Below are 25,770 nucleotides of genomic sequence, written 5' to 3'. Positions count from 1 at the left end.
GGAACCAACATCTGGGGCCTCAAGCTCTCTTGCCTTTCTTTCTATAACCTTAATTTCTTATTAGCTGTTATTCATCCAAGGAAAATCGACTGAAGGTGCATCTTCTTGATCGGGAAAATCCTGCATCACCATCACAGTGTTTGCACATCTGGGTACAACAACCACAGTTGTCACTTATGGAGGGAAGTGTTGCTCATTCCCTTTCACACCCAAAAGTGGCATAGAGCTACTCACTCCATGCTCTCTATAGCTTTTACTTTCGATTGAATATTGGCAAAGGAATACTTTATAAACCCAGTCTCCCATTACACATGATATATTAAATATAGTTGCAACACACACACAAAGCTAAAAACTGGATTTCTTTTCTTTCTGTTGCATTATTTAGAATACGTTAAAATGCTGTAACACTTTATTTTATTATCTCCAGCACCATTTGTTCCTCTTATCGACTGTATATCCTCTTCTCCGCTGCTGCACAACCTCATTAAAGTTTCATCCAAGCCGGTCTATTCTTCTAAATTCACACAACTTAAAAAGGCTGCCATGCAAACAGGAAAAGCTTTTTATCCATGTGTGTCACCAGGGTATGCTGAGCACTCGGTACACCTTAGGCTGGGTTAGTCTCATTTCAAGATTCATGAATAGAGATTATTAATAAAATAAAGAGAGTATTTAATTTAACCGTTTGACCTGAGTAACCGTTTGTAAAGTTTGTTAACCACATCTAAGAGTACATTACACTGGAATAATACTCTGTCACTTACTGTATGTTTGATTGCAACATTACTTTTAGAGGCCAATAATACAAGATGGACAAACTTTGCTTTATACTTCAGGATGGAGTGAATGGATTTCATTGCAGCAGTGCAAACCTGTCTCACTCAACCCATCAGGGCCCTTTATAAAACCACAGAGACAGATGGGCGGAGAGGGAGAGAAAGAGGAAGCCCATCCTGATGTTCTATATATACCCCAAACCCAATAGTAGTCTCTGTCTCTGTGCCGCAGCCTGCCAGCCGGAGCAAAGGCCCAGCAGTCCAGCTCGATAAGGAGCCTCTTTGTCTGGCTCTATAGCTCCCAACAGGGGCATAGTCGATGCTGTATAACACCAGGAGCGCCAACACTGAGGCTCTCCGTGTAGGTACAGGCCAGAGGTGAAACATTTACGCTGGCTGTACATACTGTGAAACAGCAATAAAGAAAGAAGAGAACGAGATTTGCGTCACTGTGTTTGCTGTAATGATATGCTACCTCCTGGCTAGAGAGTGAAGGCAGTCTCAGTGTTACCGTAATTGCTCGCTTCTTTCTTGTTTTCATGTCAACTTACCATGGAGACCTAGCAGGAAGTGTTTGCGGTAAAGTGAGACTGCAGATGAGTGCTGTGTGAGAAAGTGGCCGCTATATTACGGCGTTTGCGTCTCACTGTGCAGCAGAGCACCGTGTTTCATTTCGGTTCCCAAAGGCTCCTTAGTGGGATTTAAAGGACACGTTTTAGCTGCACATCGCCTATAATTTGTATTGCTGCTCACATTTTCCAAAGCATACCATCAGCTTTTATGTTGACTTCCTTCCTTCCAGGCAGCCATTTGTTTCCCTACATTTCATTTCAGGATGAAAATTATTGTTTTATAGCCCATAGGTACATACTTCATCATATATGTCAAACATTGTCACATGGCAATGCAGTTGAATAACTGCATGTCCTTTGTTTGACCTTAATCATTCCAAACTCAATTTAAAGACACTATTTTAACACAAGGCAACACCGAAACTTAACCTCCATTTCTAACCCTACACCTGACATTTTGTTTCCATTTTTCTTCCTTTTGCTCCATTGTGGCCAATTCCCATAACACACCATGCCCCCTGTTAGCCTCAGGATACCCGGAATAATAATAAAAGATACACATGAATTAGCCTTAATACACACAGTGTATCACAGACCATGTATTGCAAATAACTGATAGAACACACAGAATATAGTTGCCAGCCACTGCTGCCTGTTAGGAGCCTCACCACCACACAGACACCCTGACAAACACAGTGAGTACATTCTGCCGTAACTATATATTATGAAGCCCTCACAGGCCTCCATACTTTCATACACCAGCATTCTTTTTTAGGATCATGAAAATGTAATTAGATTGTTAATTGAATTGTTTTGTTTGTAGAAAACACTACTTAACATGGTCTGGGTGGGTCACATCTGACTGACAAATGATCTGTTTAGTAAAGTCAATACTGGCACTGATTCCAGTCCAGTTTATTGGATTAGTACATCACTTAGTGAAAACACAAAAAACACCAAATCGGTCATTTAAACCTGCATTAATTGATATTTTGACCACTTGGGGGCATCACAACAAGTTATAAGCACAGCAGTGACATGTTAGCTGTTAGCAAATAGTTGACTATTAACATATATGTGAAAATAATCATAAATTCTACACTTTATTTTGCAGCTCGTGGATAACTGTCTGGTGCTTGGTGTTGACAGGTAACACACAGTGGGTTTATCACAGCTTGTGCTCCTGAAACAAGAGCGGTGACAGCGAAACAAAACAATATATATATATATATATATATATAATATATATAATATAGTTGCAAGCCAGACAAAAAAAAACTGAAATACGCTAAAATGCTCCTTAGAGCTTAGGTTAATAGAGTCATCTGCTTATTCATTAGGGGTTTAGCAGCGATGTCACAGGTGCTTGTGTCTGTGTATTCCACCTTAAAGGAGCACATCGAGTTCAGTTTACTTATCATGAGGAGTACCGTCCAGCCTTTGAACGCAGCCGTGTAACTTGTGCCGTGGCTCTGGAGGAGCTTTCCAAAGCCTGAGGAAATAACCCCACTGGTGTCACAGTTATGTAATGATGTTTGTCTCAGCAGGGCAGCCCACGCCCATTATTTATTCCCATTATGGGAAGTGCAGTGTTTTTGGAGCTTGAACCATACTAGAGAAAAGTCAGTTTATCTCTGCCTCTGCTGCGTCCATTTATTAATCCATCTCTAGCTGGTGTCTACCAACTTCATGGGAGTGCAATTTACCACTTTAAGAGCATTCTCCTTTCTCATCATTTTACTTTGCCTGTCTCAGTGTTTAAGTATAATTTAATAGCTGTTCGTGAACAGAGAGGACTGGACCGGGTTGGAGAGACAACTTTAAATAGATACACAAAGCGGCTTTCAAGGACTACCACTTCTTCCCATCTCCTTCTTTCTTCCTGGTAACCTTTTCAGCACCCTCTTTTTCCCTGTTCTCCCATCTTTCTACCCTCTGAACAGAAAAGCTGACCAAACTGAAACACAGCAGTCACGTGTACGAGTGTGTGGATGCCTCGTGTGTGTGTGTGTGTGTGTGTATTTAGGGTGTTTGTCCCCGGCGGCATGCAAGTACAGGACAACTACGAGGAGTGTGTTCTGAGCTGTGAAGTGGGTGTGTGTCAGGATAACAGCAACGCAACTGGATGTATGATAACAGCGAACACACACACACACACACACACACACTAGCAGACGCCGCGTTCCTCACCCACAAAACTCCGATTCATTGTCATGCTTTGTCAAAATGCCGACAGAAGTCCCCCTCAGGCACCGCCATGACAAGCTCACTGCTCCCCTTATAAATAAAACAGCCGAGCAAAAACGCACATACACACATAGGCAGACACGCAGCACACACACCACCAAGACATAACGAATGTCAACTATAGTCATTAAACACTGAGGATTTCTTGTCACAGATCTGATCTTGAATATTCACCACTCTATTCTGTGTCTTTCTGTCACACTCAAACAAATAATGTATCACAGAGTTGCCCTGAGACACCACAGCAGCCAGGAGGAGGACGAAGAGGCTGAGGCAGGACTGGTCACGCTGATTGATGGCTGTGTGAGATGTGGCGAGATGTCAGTTGGGGACTCACATTTTTCCCTGACTCAAACACAAGACAGCAGAAGGGAGACACACATCCGAACGCACACCCATCAGAAACCTTTAAGACTTAATCCATCACACCAGAACTGACAGGCTGATGTGAAACGGGGAAAAAAAGAGAACACCAGGGGACAAAAGAGCAGAAAAAATACATAAACACATAAAGACTCTCGCAAACTTACACAGGGGCCCAAACACACACACACACACACATGCACACACACATTTAAAAAGACAGTCAAAAGCTGGCTGTGTATCCCTCAGAGACTGGACCCAGGTGAATCCGAGTGATGCTGGCACACTGCTCTCCACAATGGCCCAGATAAACAAAGAGAACACACACACACACACACACACACAATATGGTCCAGTACAGGGCTTATATAATGTATTTTCCACTAACATGGTAGCTGCACACTCATCTTCCCTGGGGTGAACTCTGCTCAGCTGGGGCAGACATGAATGCTGGGAGATGTCAAAGAGAGGGAGGGAGGGGAGGCTTGAGAGGAGCAAGACGGACGACAGCGGTGCACCGACCAGCCTCCTCAAGACCAGCAGGTCTAATGGAAGGCAAAACCACGGTAACAAGGTCACGGCAGGAAGCGCAAGCGTAAACAAACACACGTGCACGCATTGATTTGTGCACAACGCCTCCATGTTCCTGTACTTCTTTTAAACACACACACACACACACACACACACACACACACATACATACATACAGCGGATGGACTGTGTGGTTTTTACACATCATATTTCCAAGGTCATGTGCTGTGTCATCACCCCCCCCGTTGGCCTCCAGCACGTGGGATTCAATGTCTCACGCACACTTTCTCTGCGTACAACTGTTTCATGTTTTTCCTGGTGTTGAGAGCAACGCAGGGCCGTGTATCACATTACTGTGGCTGAGCAGGGGCAACTCCATGTTTACTGATCTCTCACTTCCTCTGTTATACCACTCCCTTTCCTCAGTCAGAGGGACTGAGAGTGGGAGAGAGTTAAGAGAGTGGGAGTGAGAGATTGTTTTTGTTGAACTCACGTTTAATGACTTAGACGATCTCATCTCTACATTTCATATGGCAGTATAGTAAAGTGTCTGAATTCAGCTGAATCAGTTGCTGAAGTGGAAGCATGTAGACCCCAGATGTGATGGCAGGGTAAAAAACTTCTTGGCCTTTGAAACAGTACTTTGGCAATGAAAACTTACTCACATTTTCCACAACTTTCAACTGAATCCCACTTTCTTCCTCACTGGGTGGAGTTTGCTCAGTTGTCATGGAGATAATACTTTAGTTTTTTTTGTTTTTTTTGCTGTAATGATTACACCACGCCACATGACAACCTGCGTCAAGTAGCATCATCTAGGTTTCTTGGACGTTTCACACTTTAAATTGCATTGTAGTGTTTCTTTTCTGACACAAGAACAATCATTTTCAGTGCATTGTCATATTTTACGCTACATTTCAAGAGGCAGAATGTGTAAACCCCTGACTAGTTTGCCTTTTCTGTCAGAAAGCCAACATCTCTTGCACTCTTTAGGACACAGGTAATGGATGCGATGGAGCAAACGAGTACTTAAGTACATGCGCATAAGCACATAAGTGAGTGAACATGTATAGCTGCCTCTCATGTCTTTCTCCTGCTTTCTGCATACATAGAAAGTATATAGGTCAGTTCCACAGGCTGTGAAGGGCCCTGCTAGGACCACCACATACTATAGTGTACACTGTACCACACTATCTTCCTTCCTGTGCCAGAGGGCTGAGGGCAGAGCGTGCACAGGAAGGAGGGCAACCATGCAAAGCTAAATAATGCAGTGGCTCAGTCTCCACATTATGACCTAGTAAATGCCTGGTTATACAAACACTCAGACCCTCTTGGGCTGCCCTGTCTGACAGCACAATCAGCAGGATGAATGGACCGACTCTAATGAACTCATTTATTGCTACCGTGGCAATTCACTCAATTCGGGACAATAACTCTGCATAAAGTTGGTGCGATTACATCATAAAGTTTTTGGCATTTTGAGGAAATTCCTCCCTCTGAATTGAGTGAATTACAGGTGAATTAAGTCTCTTGCAATACATGTTGTCTGATGGGTATCTAAGCAAAGTGTGACAGGGCTGAACTAATATTAAAGGATGATACCTGTCATGCAACTCCACAATGTGAGTGTGTGTTGGTGTGCTGCAGGCCCGTGTGCTGACAGATTAACTATAGGGAACACAAAATGAGTGAAGCAGGGAGTGCTACTCTTTACACCAGACATCCACCGTCACACTCAAATCCTCCAAGTCATGTGCATCACTGATCTTTACATCTACCCCCCATATCCGGATCTGAGAATGGCTCCAACAACTTCATGCACTGTGACAAATCTGCAGCGGGCTAGCAGCCCTTACAACCGGACAATCTGCAACTTCTGCACACATGTAAACTGTACGTGTCAGGCTAAACATTCATGTCACACGCTCAAAGTAAGCAACTCACAGCCCTTGACAGCCCCCCCGGCGTCCCACCCTACCTTCGGTGTGGCAAGTGGAGGACAGGATGGTGCTCGGAGGGCGGAAGAGGTACGGGAGATAACGGGAAAAACATTTCATCTTCTTCTCCGATGCTTGCCGACGGCTGAAGAGCGTTGCGTTGCGGGCTCCACATCCGCACTGCCGCCGCGACAGCCAGCCAGAGAGGAACCAGGGGGCGGGGAGGGAGGGGGGCAGCGTGCGGGAGGGGAAAGAGGCTCTCTGTCCGCGGCGCAGGGGGGCTATGACAGCATCACTTTTCGCAGGCAGGAAGACAGCGCAGGCAGGCAGGCAGGCAGGCAGCAGACTCCGGTGAAACTGCGCGTCGCTCCGGGAGCAGACAGCGCGCCTCTGCTTCCGTGTCCGTGGAGAAGGAGCGGGGCCGGGGTCTCCTCTGTCTCTCAGACGGGAGGTCAGACCTACGTGTGGTCTGTCGGTGTAAACACCCCCACCCTCCAGCCACCCTCATGTTTATCTGTCAGCTTATTAGAGCCAAAAAGAGTAAATACAGCTGATTATAGCTGATGATGGTAATAATGATGATGTGATGTTCCCACGTGAGTCTGGTGGGCTACTAAATATTAAATTCATAACAGCCTGTCCAGCATTTACACATTTCACCGTATATCACTGTATTTGTGTTTTATCCCCATATTAGGGTTAGTGTTTTTATTCTAAGAGGGGGAAGCCAATATAAGGACAGTGGAAGAGAAACACAGGCCAAAACTTGATGAATCATGGGCAAAACTTGTTTCTAACTGCTGACCATGTTATTGATTAATTGGGTTTGGCGCCATCATGTGGTAATATTTCAAAAGGGCAGAAGAAAACGACAGTTATAACGTTGCAAAAATAAAACCAGTGAATTATTTTTTTCTTTTTTTCTTTTTAGAAAAGATGACTCATAAAATTCATGTTCATGGACGTTAAATTGTCAGAAAAATGAGGCAATACGAACGAAAAAATGTTTTAAAAAAATACGCCATAGGTAGAATTTGATTATTCTAATTACACGCAGCAGTGTTAAAATGCTAGTGTGGCTAAATGTGAAGCTCGTGTTTTAAATTCACTGTTATAAAATGTTTATTTGTGGGTTTAAAAGGAAAATACCCTTTTTCAGATGACATCTCGCGAGACTTGCGTGTGAACTAATGCCAGCGGAAGTACTACGTGAGTCTCTTTTCCGCCGGCCATAGAGGAGCAAACGGCAGGGTAAGATTTCCTGCTGATATTTTCACTGAAGTTATCACCATCCATCCTCCCTTTACGGTCACCGTGTCTCCCTGTAACAGTATAAACACCCCGTGAACATTGTCACAATTAAAGTACGGCCATTATTGACTCCATGTTGACGTTAGATGACTAATTTAAGCCTCTCGGTGTTCGGGCTCCCTGTCGAGTCCTTCGGTATCCGCATGTCGGCCACTGGATGTGCTTCAGTCCTGGTGCTAGCGACTAGTATTGGGCTTCTTTTTGAATTAATAGGTTCTCTGTTTAGTCTGTAGCTCACTCGTCAAATAACCCAGTTCATTTTGGTACTGAAATACATTCGCTCATGCCTGAGTTGTATATTATGCTAACTGAGTATGCTAGCTTAGCATACAGACTTGAAGACTAGCCATAGCCTAGCTAGCTAGCTTGTGTTTAACACTGTACAGGATGGTGTTTCAAGTCACTTGTGCGAGGGGAGGTTGTGTACTTTGAAACCTTAAGTTGAAGTTTAGGTGCCAGTATTCATTTTGTGACACTTGCACCAAACACACAAGACATTTTGTTTTGTGCTAGCAAGATTGACGTGTGCTGCAGATAGTTGTAGTATCTTCACAGCTTCTCTAATATCAAAATGTAGTTTTAGTTAATTGATAATATGTATGTCTTGTTTGCAGCATCATGAAGCTGAATCCATTTGTAACCTCCTCCCGCCGTAAGAACCGCAAGAGGCATTTCAATGCCCCCTCACACATCAGGAGGAAGATCATGTCTTCCCCTCTGTCAAAGGAGCTCCGCCAGAAGTACAACGTGAGGTCCATGCCCATCCGCAAAGATGACGAAGTTCAGGTATTTGGGCCGCTGACAGTGCGTCATAATTGGCTTTTAAAAAGAGTAAGCTGCATTTGCTTGACTTGGCTGTGCTGCTTACAAACAGGTTGTCCGTGGACACTACAAAGGCCAGCAGATTGGCAAAGTGGTGCAGGTCTACAGGAAGAAGTACGTCATCTACATCGAGCGTGTGCAGAGAGAGAAGGCCAACGGAACCACAGTCCATGTCGGCATCCACCCCAGCAAGGTGAGACCAAGTTGTGTGGTGTGTCTGCCTGACTGGGGAAGCAAGTGGATGCAAATGTATGTTGACAAGCTGCATGTGGAGCTGAGAAGACTCACACTTGAGATTCATTCGAGGGAAGTTGACATGGGTGCTTTATTCATCCCCTAGGAGGAATTTTGGTTGAGATGGTCGTACAACTTCAACGTAATCTTAAGTGATAACACTTTCCTGCAGAGAATTATAACTGCTTTGCTTTTATTGTATTCCTGGAGTACCAGAGAAATGTTCTGTATCATGGCTCAGAAGCTGTATGGCTGACCCTGCAAGCACTCTGCGATGGAGGTGGAGGCAGCAGAGTGTGTCCTGTTCAACTTAAGACCGAAAATTCTGGACCACACACACTTTCCTTGTTTCAACCCAGTGTGCACCAGGTGTAGGACTTGTAATGCACTTCATTACTGTTCAGTTAAATGTGTTAGAGGTCTTGATTCAACTTCTTGGTGATCTTTGAGGCTGTGGTGGGTCTGACTGCATCATTAAGTGTGTCGTGATGTCCACACCTTTGCATACATTCTCTGAGAATATGTGGGGCCCTCAAGTCTTCTGAAACAGTAACAGTGAAAGGTTAACGGGTAATTGTTTGTTACAGTGAGCATACATTTTGGCCAAGACTTTGAAGGCAATAAGAAACAGGGAAGTGCTGTAATATATTCTACGTTTAGTGGAACTTTTATTGTCCTGAACATCAGTGTGCAGCCTTTGAAGAAGTCCTCATTGATTTAAGTCTTATCAGGCAATACACATTTTGGCGCCCCGGCCTAAAAAATTATGAGCAATTAAATTTGAAGATAAACTACCGTTAGGATTTTTTCCTGTCTGTGTAAACACCCCCACCCCCAAGACACCCTCATGTTTATTGGAGTGAAAAGAGCAATTACAGTTGTTGATGTTGGTGTCACTCCAGCGACGTTCCCACGTGAGTCTGGTGGGCTACTAAATATTAAATTCATAACCGCCTGTCCAGCATTTACATATTTCACCGTAGCCTATCACTGTATTTGTTTTATCCTCATTAGTGTTAGTGTTTTTATTCTAAGAGGAAGGAAACCGATATCAGGACAGTGGAAGAAGAACACAGGCCAAAACTTAATGAATCATGGGCAAAACTTGTTTCTAACTGCTGATCATGTTATTGATTAATTGGGTCTGGTGCCATCTTGTGGTATTATTTCAAAATGGCAGAATAAAAGGACAGTTATAATGTTGCAAAAATAAAACCAGTGAATATTTTATTTTTAGAAAGGAAGGCTCATAAAATTCACATTAATGAACTTTGAATTGTGGTAATACAAGATAAAACAGTCCTAGAACAGTGCTGTATGGGTCTGACAGCCAGTGTTAGATCTGTAAGATTGAAACAATAGTATTTACCTTACAAAAAATAACCATTTTAACAATCATCTGTGTTGGTACAGGAGTACAAGTTAATGATTGTAAACACGTAATTCATGCTGAAGATGGGCTGCACATAGAAACCTAGAGCAGACTTGTAAATGTGCCTGTTTAATGCTGCGCTCTACATTTTAAAGTATAACCTGGTATGTATTGTATGGGTCTTCTGTAGAATCCTTTTCCATAGAGATTTTGACTTGTCACAGCAAGAAATGCACATCTTAGTTGCTTTAGATTTGTGCTACTGTGCATGGTGGTGCTCTGTCACACTGTTAGTGCTTTGTTAGATCGTTGCATTATTAGTAACCCCTAGGGCTGTGAAGGTATGGATTTTTAAGATAAGCAGCATAATATCATAACACATTTTACCTCTCATGCCCTTCCTCCCCCATTGTTGTCTTTTTTTAATCCGATTTAACGGTCCATTAATGCTATTTAAAAACGTGTACAAACAACACAGGATGAACTGCATAAAATTGTTTGTAATCAGACTAATGGACTGCCCCAGTTTGGAGAGGCAGGCAGGCGTGTTGGCACGGAAGCTAAGCAATGCAGCATTACTGGCTTTGACAGGAGCAGCAGCAAACCATATTTAGGCTGCCTAAATAAAGCCCATCTAAAAAATTCATAGCATTTTATGTTTATGGTATATGTAAAATATTTTTTACACTTGCACACTTTTACTGTCAGACAGACCTTTTGGCACTTCAGCTGATCTACGATTGAGAAGTTTTGTTTCTCCAGAAACTGGTGAACATGGGATGGAAGACAGTTGATAACTGTCATCTCGCACCATATATGTTCTTATGAACGTGAAAAAAGTGAAATAAAAAAAAAAATGCAGTGGTGACAGTAATAAACCCACTTTTGTCCTTTTGATCTAGTTGTTCAACCTGTTGCAGCAAACCTTCTCCTCCTCTAGTTTGTCCCTCTTTTTGAAAAAGCTGCTATGGCTTTTTTTTTTTTTTTTTTACCCCGGTAGAACATTTTTGTCATATTTTCCTACACGCCAGCTGCAGTGCAATTGGCATTTTTATTTCTTATTTGCCCAACTAGTATTGGCATGTTGAATGTCAATGGGCAGTGAGTAAGTTGTCAAGAGACAGTCTGCCAGATGTGATGGATGGAAAGTCCACACAGCAGCATTTTGCCGTGGTCTCACAGCTCCGTGTGAACAGGCCACAGCAAACCATTTGAATATCTGCTGACTGAGGGGCGACTTTGTGTTTTAGAGCCAGTTTGACAGCAGCAGGTCACTACTTTTGATGACAACAATTATGTAATGTCACAACCTGAGGACCTGTGGAGTTTCATGCACAACATGAGCAACCTGAACAACTAACATGAGGCCTATGTAACTCTGTCTCAAGCCTAGGCTGTGATGCTCATTGCATGTTTTATGGACTCTGCGTTGTTTGTAGTAGTTGTACTGATTGACATTTATTTTCCTGCCCATCCACTGTGTCTGATCACCAGACTTCTAGTTATTGCTGAATGTCCACTATTAACTAGTCATTAGAAATATGTTGTGGGCATGCCGTCTAATGTTGTAGTAAGGAGTTGTAAAGTCACCAGATTATACAGATTCTTTTCAGATGTCTGGTTTTACATGACTGGGACCACTGCCAGTGAAACATTTCATGAGTTCCTCACTAACCCGGTTTGTTTCACTTTACAGGTGGTCATTACCAGGCTAAAGCTGGACAAGGACCGCAAGAAGATCCTCGAGCGCAAGGCCAAGTCTCGTGCTGATGGAAAGGAGAAGGGCAAATACAAGGAGGAGACCATTGAGAAGATGCAGGAGTGAAAATGATCTTTTGCTATCAATAAACTGTATAAATGGACCACACTTTGTCTGTCATGTTTTTATTGTGGAGGTGGATTAATTTTAGTTTTCAGGTTAAGAATGCATGTTTCACAGGTTTATGCCTTATTTGAAGTAGCACAAGTGAACATCACCTGTCAGAGCGTTGGCTCATTGTGATGGGTTGCAGTAGTGTATTCACTTGTTAATGCAGTGCTCTAAATGAATCTTACAGCAGCCAAAGATGTAGGAATCCTTTTTTAGGAATTTGTGCTGGCAGGGGTTTACACCTTATTTTGGATCTGGCTAAATGTGCTCCTGTGTTGGTGTGTGCATCATAAATACAGAGGGTTTATGGGGCCTGGTGGGGTTTTTTGTCCTTCTGATCTTTAAAGGATAAATGTCAAACTGAGATGACAGGATGACACAAAGGCCCAGACATCAAGAAGTGTGTGTGGTGTTTACATAGAAATCACAGAATTACACTGATATTAGGCTTTTGTTTGAAGAACATGAAATAAGAAAGTGCAGATTAATGATAGTTTGAACTGAATTGGTCATCATTTCTTAGACGGAGGCACCAAAATGAGTATTGTCTGATTAGACTGAAATCAAAGGCTACACACTGATTTTAAGGGAAATAAAAGTTGCATTATAAGTAGAATATATTAATTCTTAACAAGGGTCTGGTGTTGCCTGAATGGTTTTAGTGCTTGTGTAATTGTACACAATGAGCAATGGGTGTCACTTTTTGCCACAATCTGAACATTACAAATTCTGGGGTGTTTAAAATGAAACACCACATAACTTACTGAAGAGTCAATCAAAGTCAAGCTGTTATTTATCCAAGACAAACTGTCATAGTCTTTATTTTCCAAGATAATTTATTGTCTTTAAACTGTAATAATACATGAAGACCGTCAGATTTCCTCTCATTGCATCTTTGTTGATGAAGAAACTTGAAGTGTAACCAGCCTGAGTCTCTACAGATGTGGTGACACTGTCCCAGCAGCAGCCGCCATGTTGCTCCCTCCCCTCCTTCCCCTCCCCTCCCTCCCCGCCTGGGGTCATGTGATGCGGGCTGACTGCTCTCCGTCGTCCCGTGGATCCTCACCAACACCTGAAGTTTCCCCAAGTCAGAAGTTAGTTTCTGTGAGACATCCTCGGTGTTAAAAACGCCACAGCAGCATGGCGGGGCTGACCTTCGTGATCTCCATGTCGGTGATGACCCTGTTCTGGGGTATTATTGGAGGAGTGGTGCCCTGGTTCGTCCCCAAAGGACCAAACAAAGGGTGAGTTTGTTAGCTACGTTTTAGCTCCCAGCTGGCTAGAAAGAGCTAAGCTAAGTTAAGTTTTCACCTATGTTGTCCTGTCACCCTCATTTCACACGAATACGTGGACTCTGGATACACTTGCGACGTTTATTAAACAAGTTTTTCAACGTTACTCTTAACAATTTAATGACTTAAAAGCTCGTGAGCTGCCACAGTTTTACTAGCTGGAAAGTAAAAGTTGGTTTTAGCTAGCTGAAGCTAATTTGACAGCCTTCCGTCCTGTGTGAGGCAAACTAAACTCTTAATAACCTTTTTAAATCCTGTCGCTGTTTACATTTCTCTACAACACACCTAAAGAGTTTATTTAATTATTTTTAGATGCTAAACTCAAGAGTAAATGTTGTCCATCTCTGGAAAATGTGTCTAATGCAACTTCCCCATATGTGACTATCAGTCAGTAGCATCACGAGACCAGGCTGTGTCAACAGAGGACCTGAGAGGAGTGTTTAAAATCCATGAATACACTCATTAGATGTCAAGGTACCACTTTTAATATCGTCTCTCCTGTTACCACAGGGTGATAGTCACGATGCTGGTGTTGACTGCAATTTGCTGCTACCTGTTGTAAGTATCATCATCCTGGAAATGTGCCAGACTTTATTTAAACTTGTGTGTGTGGGCAAAACATATCGTGCACACATTTAATCAAAGTAATGGAGAGTCAGTAAGGTCAGCTCTGTTATAAATGATTTGTGTGCCATCTATTTTGATAATCAATTGATTATGTTAAGTCATTTGTCAAGCAGATATGCCAAACATCCAACATCTCAGATGTGGTGATGTTCTGCTTTTCTTTGACTTGTGAGAATAAACTTTAATGTCTTTTTTGAACTATTTGTCAGACAAGACATTTGAGGAGGTCACCTCAGGCTTTATTTAAAATTTAACATCTTCCACTATTTTGTGTCATTTTGTCAACCAAAAGTTTTAATCAAGAAAAGAAGTGGCAAATTCATTAATAATGTCAATAATCCTAAATGATATATAATCTAAATAAAACAAATATATTACCTCATTTGCACACGGACATTCATTTTTATAGCTGAAATTTACTGAGATTGATTGAGTTCAGCTGTGTGCATTACTATAACAATAAAGAAAGCCTCTAATTGGAGATGGTATGTATAGTATTTCTGTGTTTTGATGAATTATTTATATTCACAGTAAGGTACAAGTGTGCATCTGGTGTCATGTTACCTGTCAGTTGGGCGAGCGGAGACAAAGTAGTGCTGCGGAGACAAAGTAGTGCTGCGGCCACGTGAAGTTTTCTCCCAGAGGCCCTCAGTTTGATGCTGTGTAATCTAAACGACTGGATTTTTTTGTCATGACAACTGTGGGCGTAAATCCAGAGCAGGAAGTGAGCCACATCGCTGAGCTGTGGAGGACGTGGGTAGTTTTGTCCTGACACATGTGATGTTGATATTCTTTCTGTCCATCAGCTGGTTGATAGCAATTCTGGCCCAGCTGAACCCGCTGTTTGGGCCTTCTCTGTCCACTGACATCATCTGGTACCTGAGCTATCACTGGCCTTAATCTACACATCTAGGACTCCTGAACATGCAGGTAAACTTCTATTGAAGCTACATCTGACCTACCTACCTACGTCCATGCCGCTTATACATACTGACATAGAGAATGTATTCCATTACTTGGCTTGATTTTTCTTTAAAACAGTGTTAATTGTAATCTCTCTCAGCAGGGGAGGATGTGACTCTGCTGCATACCAATGGATGTTTGCTCCTTGTGCAGAGAATCTTTCCTGCTGAATCGCCTTAAACTCTGACCTGCGTGATTGAGTGAAACCCCCTCTGGTGTCCTGTACAAAAATTATTCCTTACGGTCCTCTGAGAAATCTCACCGAATGTGCTTTACTTGAAATTAAATCAACCGTCACTTGGTGTTTGGATTATATATTATATGTATATATATTTTGTGTTTATTGCCATTGTTGATATGAATGACCTTGTCTTTGAATAGTTTGATCTGTTTGATGTGATCTATTTTTGTCTGATTATATTAGTGTTAGATATAAACTGTTCAATTAATTAATAAAATAATAATCAACTCCATTGGCTCATAACTTTTGTATTATTTTGTCTAATTTGTGAGTTTTTGACAAGTGTTAGCTGTAATGACTTAATTTTCCCACAAAATAATGGCACCTTAGATACAATATTTTGTCATTATGTTGATGTGTGATACATTTGCATTATTTTACTAAATATATGATTAACAGGCTGTAATAATAATTTAATTTATAATTTAAATAATAATTTACGTTATTATTTAATGTGATTTATGTATTTATTTACTTATTTATCTATAGTTTAATCCAGTCTTTTTTTTTTATTACTCTTAACTGTGTCCGTTTGGTGAAAATGGCAAAAGTCGAAGTCCAAAGTCGGCTTCCTGCTTGCCGTAGTCTAAAGCGACTACGTTGGCAACATGGCGTCCTCAGATGTCCACGTCCGAATCTGTGAACAAGAAATACTCAAATATGACTTGGAAATCAAAGCTCTCATCCAGGTGCGAGTATTTATTTGGTAAGGTTTCTTCGTGCCACGTTAGGACACGCTGGTTTCTGAGGCTGTCACTGTTGTGTTTTACTCTTTAGTGCTGCATGTTGTGTTTCCAGCGTCAGTCAGCCGGTCAGAGTCTTATGACGCGTCTCTGTTAGTCTAAATGGGCTAAATGGGCTAAATGGGCTTCTGTCAAACTGCCAGTAAAAGACCAAATACCCAAGATGGACATTAAAATTTAACATTAGCTGTCAGATAGAGAGAATTCATTTTGGCACAAAGAAGAAAAACAAGTTTGAAGGAGCTTGTGATTTACATTTGTCATTATTTTCCAACATTGTATAGAATAATACAGAATAACTGACTGATATTCATGAATAATTAAAGGAGTCATTGCAGGCTTAAAGATGCTTTATTATTTGGCTCATGTTAGGCAGGTTGAAGCACCTCTTTCTTACAGAAAGAACAAAGTGTCCTTGCAGTCACAAATGAGAGCAGCTTGTTGGTACCAGTAACTTCACTCTACAGTGACATCGGAGGAATTTGTCGATCTCATCCTTGTTTTCTGATGTCTCACCAGGATATCAGTGAGTGCACCGGCCCTCAAAGCAAGCTGACTGAACTGAACGCTGATGTGAAAAAGAGTTTCCACAATCTCAGATTGCGAATTCAGGTAAGAAACCTTTATTTGTTAAAATCCCTGCTAACTTGACAGAACCTCAGTTAAAGCCAGTGTGCACTTGGCTTAATTATGACAGATTGCTTGCAAAACATTTGTGTTATTGTGTCTCTTTGACAGGATTTGGAGCAGGTGGCTCTGGAGCAGGACAAAGAGTCAGACAAGCAAGCTTTGATCAGTCAGGTCGAGGGCCACAGAAAGCAGATGCTGAGGTAAAGTTAGATGTTCTCCAGCTCCTGTAAATGTTTTCTCACATCCTTTTGTTGATGATGCTGCTAAACTGGTGAAGGAGAAGCATGTGAAAATTGCCTGTGTAAACTTGCATAATGTCCACTTAATTCGTTTATTTTTTATTTCTATTTTATTTCTATTTTTTTTGCAGTAACCAGACAGGTTGGAGGAAAGCCAACCTGGCCAGCAAGCTATCCATAGACAACATGGAGAAGCAGGCACTCCTTAATGGAGCAGATAGTGCTGTGAGGCAGAGGTAAGCTGCTCTTAAAAATAAAATAAAAACTTCTCTACATCTTTCTAATCCTTTTACAGGAAACATTCGGTTAGCAGCAGGACATTTATAGTTAATGATTAACCATTTAAGTGAATGATCAGGCAGTTAAAAATGTTGATATGTGTTGTTTTTTATCGTCAGAGCCTTGTCAAAGGAGAATTTCTGTCCCCGTCTGGGGCAGACAATAAAGTCTATCTATCTAACAGTAAGCATGTTTTGAGTTATCCAAGCTTGTACAGTTTTCAGTTTAAAACCGCGTCTTTCCCATTTTTATCACGGCTTGTTATCCATGAGGTCCTGGAACACAGGGTGCTGTTGAGATGGATCAGTGGGAGAAGAAAAAGTGCCTGGAGTACACCATGCTCAACACTGGGGCTGCTGTTCAAACTAAAGATAAATGTCTTTAAACAAGGCATTATTTATTTATCAGTCGTGGGAGGTGGCTAGAAACAGCTGTTTATATATCTCTTATATAACTTATATATACATTTATTTACTTACTATTGTGTTTAAATGAATGTTTAGTAAATATAAAATTGTAACCAGAACTAACAAGCTCAAACACGTGGAGGCAGACTCCCACACATGTTCAAACGTTGGGCGGAGGTGGGCCGGTTCGCCTCACAGAGAACACACAGTGCCCAGAGGTCTCCGCTATGCTTTTTCCCAGTGTCCCTGATTCCTCGCCTCTTAGCCGCCTTCCGAAGGAGGGTTTAGTGGTTATTCTGGCAGCTCCAGAATACCCAAGCACATCATTGCCTGCAAAAAAAAAAAAATACAGCTGCATTCAGGTGCTTCTATAGTGCAGAGCAGCACTGGCCCAGCTGGACGGCTCAGTCCTGCTCTTTCCAGTGACAGAGCAGCATTTGTGGGTTTGTCCCCTGAGTAGTATGTGTTTTTTAGCTGTTTCACTGATAGTATCAATTGGTTAAAAAATGTTGTTGGTTAAATGGTTGACTAACATCCTTATTTGTACGTGTTGCTTTGTGTCTCTCTGTCAGGAAGATGACCAAAGAGGGCCTGGCTCAGACAACCAGTGACATTACAGAGAATCTCATGAGCATCAGCCGGATGATGGCGCAGCAGGTTCAGCAGAGCGAGGAGACCATGACCTCACTAGGTTGGTGAAGGAACACTTGATGTAAAAGAGTGAATCTTTTTTTTATGCCGTGGTCATATTCCACATACGTAAAATACGTTTGTCCGCTTTGTGTTGAAAAGTTTTCTCTTCTGTTTGAAGCAACCTCCTCGAGGACAATCCAAGAGACCAATGATGAATTTAAGACCATGACGGGGACCATCCAGCTCGGGCGGAAGCTCATCACCAAGTACAACCGCAGAGAGCTCACTGATAAACTGCTCATCTTCCTGGCGCTCGCCCTCTTCCTCGCCACAGTCCTCTACATCCTTAAGAAGAGACTTTTCCCCTTCCTGTAGACCAGGTACCCTCCCAGGAGCTCTCACATTACCGCATACAGTTCTTTCCGTGGTCCGCGCAAATTATTTAAACAACTCTGAACATTGCATGTAACATTAAACACACATGAGCGCAGTGGAATGTGCACTGCTGCTGCACTGAGGGTGAAATTCTGTCTACTAAGAGGGAGATAAACCCACACACCTGTAGTTCCAAGCAGGGTTTCATTTGTTGAAAGGATTTTGGTTCCTCATACAGTGTGTGTTGGTGGTACAAAATGTATCAGACGTCCATCTCTAGTTTTGCAGCAATGCTGTGCATTGCTTTTAATGAAATCAGTTGTGAGAAGAGACGGATGACCGGATGATTATTTTGTGCATTTCGGAGAAAGATTTCCAGTACTTTTTTTGTGTTCATACACACACACACACACACACACACACAGCTTGCCTCAGATGTTGCTGTTTGTACAGATAATGCGTTGACAGCAGTAAAACACACACACACACACACACACACACACACACACACACACACACATTGAGTTCTCACAAATTAAAAACAAGTCAAATAATAAATCACAGCACAAGTGCCACTTTTCTTTGTATTGACATGCATGTCATTAAAACTATATTATAGTATCCAGTACTGTAATTGCTTTCGGTCTTAAATGCTACAATATAAAGGACACAGTTTTTGGGAACAATATTAGGACAAAGATGGGCCTCCCTCATATGTTCCTCACTAACCTGATATCAGAAAGTCACAGATGATGTACAAACATTTTATGTGACAGTTTTTTGTAATTATATGATATATAATTACTGCAAGGTCATAGCAGTATAAGGATTCAATGCTATCTCTTTGGCTTTTAGCTTTGATATGATCAAGCCCAACTGTAGTCGCTCAGTTTTCGTTTCACTAACTGGATGATCAGACCAACGCTTTTACTTGTATATGTGCACTTCAAATTGTCCGTATGTTTCATTCAGCTAGCGTGCAACACTTCTCGGGGAAAAGAGTTAGCACACTTCCTTCTATCTCTGCCCGTGTTAGCTTGGCTGCATTCGGCAGCGGAGCAGAAAAGCTCAGAAAAGCAGTGGCAGTGATCACACTGGCAGAGATAGAGCAGCATGCATCCCTGCCTTTCTTCAGATAAGACCCGGAAAAGCAGATTATTCCGACCCGTTTCCCTCTCCCTTTCCAGTGTGGGTGGAGGGTGAGGGGGGATATTTTTAGGTTTGTGTGGCGCTGTTATCTGACGTTGCCTTTTCAACACCTCGGAGCAGAGGGTGGCCAGAGGAGCTACATGACCTTGCTACCCTCAGTGCAATAGCCTGGCATTGCCATTTTGTTTAAAATATGTAAATATTGTCAGTATTTATTACCAATAAATACAAAGTCTTCTGGCTTGATGTTTAACGTATTTCTCACATGTGTGCTTGTGAGGGTGTATTGTTTAGATGAGATAAAGGAGCATGTGTGGAGAGACCTGAGAGATGCCTAAGCATCTCTTACTCACATAAAGTGGTGGCAGTTGGGCAGAGCCCGTTCCTGGCCTGTTCATATAACTGCACACTTAGACAAGGACTCTGGCTCTCTGTCAAGCAAATTGGACTATTCTTGCATTTAGCACCATGATAGTGTCAATCAAGTGTTTGAGTCTGTATCTGGACAAGTGGACCAGGGTCTCAGGGGAGCGTACACGGCACCAAACTGATGGCAAATGCAGGAACCAGTCGGAATCTCTGCAGCGCTGCGTTCATGTTCTAACGTCCTTTGTTCAGTTCTCTATTAATCGGACTTTTACATTATCCGTGCAGTTTTTTTATAGTGAGTCCACAACTTTATCAGTTCCAAATCTCAAATAAAATACAACAGTGACTTAGAAAGGTTTCAAAAGGGAGTCTTTAATAATCAAGTATACTGTTGAAAAATAGACTAATATCTTTTATCAGGTAACATTGTGAATTTATCCTCATACTTACAGAGAAAAGGACGATCAGGATGACTTCTGACAGGTTTTATAGAAAAATGCTTGTACACACGATATAATTAATGGAATACAAAATATTGAAGAAAAGCCGCATTTCCTCATTAAAACAGCAAAACCTGATTTAAAAACCATATAATACAGGTCAAGGTCATGGCTCACAGCCCTCTCTGCTGCACAGTGTACATGTGGCTGACAGCAGGTTGTAAAAAGTGTAAACTTTTACCAACCTTTTAACCTTGTTTAAGCATATTGAAGGAAGCTTCCTAACAGCCACTTGAATATTTTAGCCAGACACAAACCATATGAGGGCTGTACAGACGCTTACGGGGATCTACAACCAAGTCAACTATTATGTGACCCAGAGACATCGAAATTAAATATTGTTATAATTATAGTTCACTGTTACAGATTATAAACTGTAGACAAAATTTTTCTATAATATAGTTTTTCTGTGTGTATTTTCTTATGGTTTAGGGATTAATAGCCACAGCTGTTTATTACATTAAACAACTTTAACCAATTTGAATTCAGTAGCTGCATGTTAGTTGTGGTAATGATAATTATAGTAATAATAATAATAATGATTTTATAGCCTGAATTGTTACAATTATGTCAAATGTTTTATAGCCGCCCACTGAAATTAGTGTCTGATTTTTATCATATCTTTTTAGGTAAACATATTTTACAATCCACTACCCACCATGGTGTCAGAAATATATATATATTTTTTTTAAAAAACTACATGTATAAAAAAAAAAAAATACAAAATGGCCGGGCAATTTAAAAATGTAAAATAACATTTAAAGATCTGTGGTTGCAACTTTTTTTTATTTTTACGCTTAAATTACATGTCTGTGCGCCAATGTCACGAAAATAAATACAAATGTCGGTCATTTAGACCAAATCTGGTGCTGAAAACAAAAACTACCAAAAGTAAATTATTAAATATAAGAGAAGTGACTCAAACTCCGCAAAGTCTCGACACATTTAAAAATGCATGCAGTCATAAAACAATCCCGCTGATCAGGACAGTAGGTGTGTGATCTTTATGTTTACCAGGTCCTAATGCCATGTAATGAAGACACCCCATTGCTGGGGGGAAACGTGTTCTGGACATTATTCAGGTCCCCTACCCCGAAGTTCATGTAATTCCCGTTGCTGGAGGATCCTTGCATAGTTTGCATGGTGGCAGCAGGGTAGTTGCAGGCATAGTTTGTGTTGCAGCCGGGGCTGCTGTAGTTACTGAAAGCCGGATAGTTGTTATAAGTGAAATGGTTGATGTGGCCCATGCTGTAGGAGGGGTTGTAGGCGGCCGTGTCAGGCGCCAGGCAGGGCTTCCCGTCCCGCACCAGCACCGGCACAGACACCCTCCTCGGCGGCGGCAGAGACACGATCTCCAGGCTCTGGTCCTGCCTCTGCCGCTTGCACTTGTACCTCCTGTTCTGGAACCAGATCTTGACCTGGGTCGGGGTGAGTTTGAGCACGCCGGCCAGGTGGTCTCTCTCCGGGGCGGACAGGTACCTCTGCTGCTTGAAGCGCCGCTCCAGCTCGTACACCTGCGCCTGGGAGAAGAGCACCCGCGGCTTCCTGCGTCTGCGGGGCTTTGGTCGGTCCGGATCCTCGGGCTTTGTGTCCTCCACGGGCTCGGCAGCAGGACTGAACTCCTCTGATTACACCGGAACGACAGAAAATAACGAGGCAATGAATATATCTGCTAGTGTGAGAGAAGGCTGGATGGACAGTTATTTTCCAAAGTCATCATTAGTGTAATTTTTTTATTACTGACAGCAACAACAACACCGCCATCACTAATAACAGCATGATTTGTTATTGTGTTTTAATGTATGGTTAATTCGCTTGCTGGTGATTCAGCTCCCTGTGGCCACCCATAATGCACTCAGTGAACGTTTTGGGGAAAAAAGACACGTGTAATTTACGCATGATTTATATACATGTAACACACACACAACTTAATGTAATAGATGTTGTATTTTCCAATGCAGCTTTTGTAGTCTTGGCATTAATTCTCTACATTTCAAAAAATAATCTTAAATCAGCTCAGCAGGCCAAGAAAAAAAAACGCACATCATCATCTCATACAGTTTTAGGGTAAATTTTAAAAACTCACCATCACAGTGTGATTACAATATGAAAGCGTTTCCTGTATTAATGCTTGTTGCTTTATTTGAGTTTTCTCTGGCGCATTAGGTGCGTTTTGCCTAAATCAAAGTACATGAGTCTATGTCGGCCTAATTTCGCACAGGCCTACAAAATCAAATGTCGTCTCTTCAACTCACCTTTTCTGCGTTTCCCCTCAAACGCGTCTGACTTCCCATCCTTAACTACATCCATCTCCATGAGGGATTTCCCATAAAAGGCAGTCGCGAAGCTGAGTGCGTTGCCTCTGCCGGCTCTGGACTCGTGGAGGTCTTCTCCAAACAGCGAGGCGGCGGCGGACGACAAGTCCCGGAGAGGCTCCTGCTTCATGCGGGCCAGCATGCAGGAGGTCGAGGAGGAGGAGGAGGAGGAGGAGGAGGAGGAAGAAGAGGTGGTCGAAACGGTGCAGCAGTCCATACGAGAGGAGACGTCCAGAGAAGACACCATAAGGTCATGACTCTGCTCCAGGTTTAATATGTCCTTTACAGAGAAGGGAGTGGACGTGCTGGGGCTGGGAAACATTGCCAAGAACTGGAAAAGTAACCAATTAACCTGTCATATGGAGGAAGACGTCAACAAAACCTTCTCTCCTTCCTGGTAATATTTACTGTATTTAAGTATTAGTTTGGTGTAGCAGACTGATCTTGAGTGAAGTGTGCATTTTGAATGTCAACCCTGTCTCCAAACTTTTTTCTTGGCCTCCCTCTCCTCCCGGTGACGCATGGAGGGAGGGAGGGGGGAGCCAGTGGGACCCTCTGTACGGAGTCACTGGTACTCCCATTTCATGACGTAAGGCCATGTCTGGTACACGCTGTGGTTGGTATTACTTGCGGGCCTATATGTGTTCAATCACAGCTAATATACCCAACCCATTTTTAATCCAGAGTTTATTCTTTTTCCAAAACAAACTACACTGTTGGAAATTTTTTCTTAAATCAGACATTTTTTTGATCCTGGATGAAAAATCTAATTTACTCTGTCTTTGTTTAGGATATGTATAGAGTTCACAAAGTAAATAAAACTAAATAAACGAGTTGCAGGATGGATAGTTTTCAGTGTTGCAGTTAGCCATTACGCACAATGCAAACGCGTTTTCAGTTAATTCCAGTCCAGCTTTTGGACGGATGTTTACTTACATCCTCAAGTAGCAAGAGAAATCATTTATCTATCTTTGCGAATGCATCGAAATTGTATAATAACGACTAAGGAGCCAAAAATGCATTGTTTAGCTTGCTGAGGCGCATCAACAGGAGTTAATGTGTCTGATGTGTTTGGGGTGTCGGCCTCGTCCCTCTTCCGACGGGAAACGGGGCAGACAAGCGTCAAGAAATAACAGGGGAGCAGACAACAGGTTGGGTGCCTGAGCACGGAACCTGAAACCAGGAGCGACGCACTCTGCTGTCTGACTCCAAGAGATCCTGGAGCCACTGTCTGCGTTATCAGGACGTGATAACAGATGACAACAAACCTGCACGCACGCCAACCCACCCACGCTGTAGGCCAGGTTATCCCAAAGATGTGCCATGTGCGACACCCAACTTCTAACCAATGTTACAGTCCACTTTTACAGCTTTTAATTGAGCAATTTAAACGTTGTTTTTTTTGTTCAGTTCTATGGCATAATGCATCAGCTTCCTCGCCTCCAGGTGGGCCTTCTTTAGCAGAGGTGAATGACATGGTGTCATTTATAGATTAACAATAACAAAGTACAAATCATTTCACCGGGCAGCAGTAAAGTGGAGACAACTGTGCGTAATGACGCATAACCTGTATGTGTTCCCCCCGCACGGTTGGCACTAAACCTGCTATTAATGCCTGTGGAGACGGTCACAGGAGACAGACAGTATTATCGTTTGTTTTATCTCCAGCGTTTAGCACAGCCACGGGGTAAATGGGTCCCCCTGTCTCCGACCCAGCGATGGTGTTTATAGTTTTAAAGACTATTTGTGCGCCTCGCGAGCTGATGAATGGCTGTAAAATCTTTCTCCGGCGCAGTGAGAGTCAACACTAGGCCGGCTCTTGCTGTAATAATTGGCGAAATAAAGTAAACGTACGGAGGGAGGGGCGGGCTGGGGGGGCACAAGACATGGGAAAATGTTTTCATCATGATTGATTCCCACTGGCCCTCCGCGGTTGGAGTGTAGAGTTTCCTTATGCTGTGCCATTATTTGCAACATGAAATTCAAATTTCGGCTGATTTATCTTTGGTAGAAGACAAATGATCCACCAAATCAAAACGAGTAGTCAGTTCTACCGGATAATAAACCACTGCGTCAACTGTAAATTGAACATGACAGGTCTGGCATGTGTTTCACATCCCTAATGCTCCGTGCTGCAGCAGCCCCGCGGTCCCCTTTGACCTGTCTTTCTGCAGCACATCTCCAACTCAGATAAAGCGTCTGATAAGGTTGCTTAAAAACTTCCGCTGCACAAACGTGTGGGTATTTTGAGGGTTGCGTGTCGGAGTCAGGAGCCTCTCTCTCTCTCTCTCTCCCTCCCTCTCTGTGTGTGTGTGCTCATGTTCATGTATGTTGTGGGGATTCACCTTCATTTTGGGGACAGAATACATAACTTTAACTTTAATCGTTACATTTTGGAGTGAATATTTGGTTTAAGAGTGGGGAAAGTAGTGGTTCTGTCTGGTAGGATTGGGGTTAGTCTCCAGGAAATGATTTTAAGTCAATGTTATGTCCTCCGGAGTGATGGAAGCACGACTGTGCGTGCGTGTTTGTGTGTGTGTGTCCCAAATTAAGATTTCTGTCTTGTCTAAGACGCCCCTTTATAATGAGCTGGTATTTTCTGTCCTGGAGGCCTTTGGGTGATTTAGATCCATTAACTGTTTAGTGATTAGACTAATCTGGATGCAGCAGCCTCATTAGGATATAATCCGGTCAAGAATGCAAACATTTTACACTTTTTCCACTAAAACTAGTCAGCCTCACCCTCTGTTCAACATCAGTGGTGACAAGGTAAGTCCATGTAAACATTTGTGAAAGTATCACAGTTCCTGCAACCAAAATATTCTATTTGAAAAAGTATAAATTGTAAAATCTTAAAGTATTCATTTTGAACAGTAGCCTTATGATGAATTATAGGATGCAGTTATACCACTATAATCTAACGTGTGACCTTAAAATTCCAAAGTAAGTAATTTAATCTATAAGAAGTGA

At 42.3% G+C, this 25,770-nt stretch overlaps 4 protein-coding genes across 5 annotated transcripts; 3 read left to right on the top strand and 1 right to left on the bottom strand.

The window, feature by feature from the left end:
* The first annotated feature begins 7,609 nt into the window (after positions 1-7,609).
* rpl26 (ribosomal protein L26) lies at positions 7,610-12,030 on the top strand. Its single transcript, XM_070837184.1, has 4 exons — positions 7,610-7,680; positions 8,355-8,526; positions 8,615-8,755; positions 11,865-12,030. Exons 2-4 carry the CDS (start codon positions 8,359-8,361, stop codon positions 11,991-11,993), a joined length of 438 nt encoding a protein of 145 aa, XP_070693285.1. The 5' UTR covers positions 7,610-7,680; positions 8,355-8,358; the 3' UTR covers positions 11,994-12,030.
* A 1,048-nt stretch (positions 12,031-13,078) lies between these two features.
* On the top strand, positions 13,079-15,393 carry atp6v0e1 (ATPase H+ transporting V0 subunit e1). 2 transcript variants are annotated; one of them, XM_070836794.1, is made up of 4 exons: positions 13,079-13,282; positions 13,841-13,888; positions 14,764-14,887; positions 15,024-15,393. In XM_070836794.1, exons 1-3 carry the CDS (start codon positions 13,179-13,181, stop codon positions 14,855-14,857), a joined length of 246 nt encoding a protein of 81 aa, XP_070692895.1. In that variant the 5' UTR covers positions 13,079-13,178; the 3' UTR covers positions 14,858-14,887; positions 15,024-15,393. The 2 variants fall into 2 exon arrangements, with proteins under 2 accessions (XP_070692895.1, XP_070692897.1); XM_070836796.1 differs by having other exon boundaries at positions 15,021-15,393.
* A 367-nt stretch (positions 15,394-15,760) lies between these two features.
* bnip1a (BCL2 interacting protein 1a) lies at positions 15,761-18,694 on the top strand. The gene is made up of 6 exons (XM_070837136.1): positions 15,761-15,850; positions 16,424-16,516; positions 16,643-16,734; positions 16,905-17,009; positions 18,032-18,150; positions 18,271-18,694. Exons 1-6 carry the CDS (start codon positions 15,770-15,772, stop codon positions 18,465-18,467), a joined length of 687 nt encoding a protein of 228 aa, XP_070693237.1. The 5' UTR covers positions 15,761-15,769; the 3' UTR covers positions 18,468-18,694.
* Positions 18,695-21,207: 2,513 nt separating this feature from the next.
* On the bottom strand, positions 21,208-23,267 carry nkx2.5 (NK2 homeobox 5). Its single transcript, XM_070837109.1, has 2 exons — positions 22,741-23,267; positions 21,208-22,109 (listed from the first exon to the last, which is right to left on the bottom strand). Exons 1-2 carry the CDS (start codon positions 23,120-23,122, stop codon positions 21,496-21,498), a joined length of 996 nt encoding a protein of 331 aa, XP_070693210.1. The 5' UTR covers positions 23,123-23,267; the 3' UTR covers positions 21,208-21,495.
* Between the last annotated feature and the right edge of the window lie 2,503 nt (positions 23,268-25,770).

The sequence above is a fragment of the Pempheris klunzingeri genome, chromosome 9 (genome assembly GCF_042242105.1).
Source record: "Pempheris klunzingeri isolate RE-2024b chromosome 9, fPemKlu1.hap1, whole genome shotgun sequence".
Taxonomy (NCBI): domain Eukaryota; kingdom Metazoa; phylum Chordata; class Actinopteri; order Acropomatiformes; family Pempheridae; genus Pempheris; species Pempheris klunzingeri.
The sequence above is the reverse complement of the archived record's forward strand: the minus strand, read 5'-3'. Positions and strand labels throughout refer to the sequence as shown.

Bases quoted from the DNA above. Each gene is read 5' to 3' on its own strand.
- rpl26 (XM_070837184.1), top strand. From the start codon at position 8,359: ATGAAGCTGAATCCATTTGTAACCTCCTCCCGCCGTAAGAACCGCAAG. The intron at 8,527-8,614 runs GTATTTGGGCCG...GCTTACAAACAG, and splicing joins GCAAAGATGACGAAGTTCAG to GTTGTCCGTGGACACTACAA. The intron at 8,756-11,864 runs GTGAGACCAAGT...TTCACTTTACAG, and splicing joins TCGGCATCCACCCCAGCAAG to GTGGTCATTACCAGGCTAAA.
- atp6v0e1 (XM_070836794.1), top strand. From the start codon at position 13,179: ATGGCGGGGCTGACCTTCGTGATCTCCATGTCGGTGATGACCCTGTTC. The intron at 13,283-13,840 runs GTGAGTTTGTTA...CTGTTACCACAG, and splicing joins CCCAAAGGACCAAACAAAGG to GGTGATAGTCACGATGCTGG. The intron at 13,889-14,763 runs GTAAGTATCATC...TCTGTCCATCAG, and splicing joins GCAATTTGCTGCTACCTGTT to CTGGTTGATAGCAATTCTGG.
- bnip1a (XM_070837136.1), top strand. From the start codon at position 15,770: ATGGCGTCCTCAGATGTCCACGTCCGAATCTGTGAACAAGAAATACTC. The intron at 16,517-16,642 runs GTAAGAAACCTT...TCTCTTTGACAG, and splicing joins ATCTCAGATTGCGAATTCAG to GATTTGGAGCAGGTGGCTCT. The intron at 18,151-18,270 runs GTTGGTGAAGGA...TTCTGTTTGAAG, and splicing joins GGAGACCATGACCTCACTAG to CAACCTCCTCGAGGACAATC.
- nkx2.5 (XM_070837109.1), bottom strand. From the start codon at position 23,122: ATGTTTCCCAGCCCCAGCACGTCCACTCCCTTCTCTGTAAAGGACATA. The intron at 22,110-22,740 runs GTGAGTTGAAGA...CGGTGTAATCAG, and splicing joins TGAGGGGAAACGCAGAAAAG to AGGAGTTCAGTCCTGCTGCC.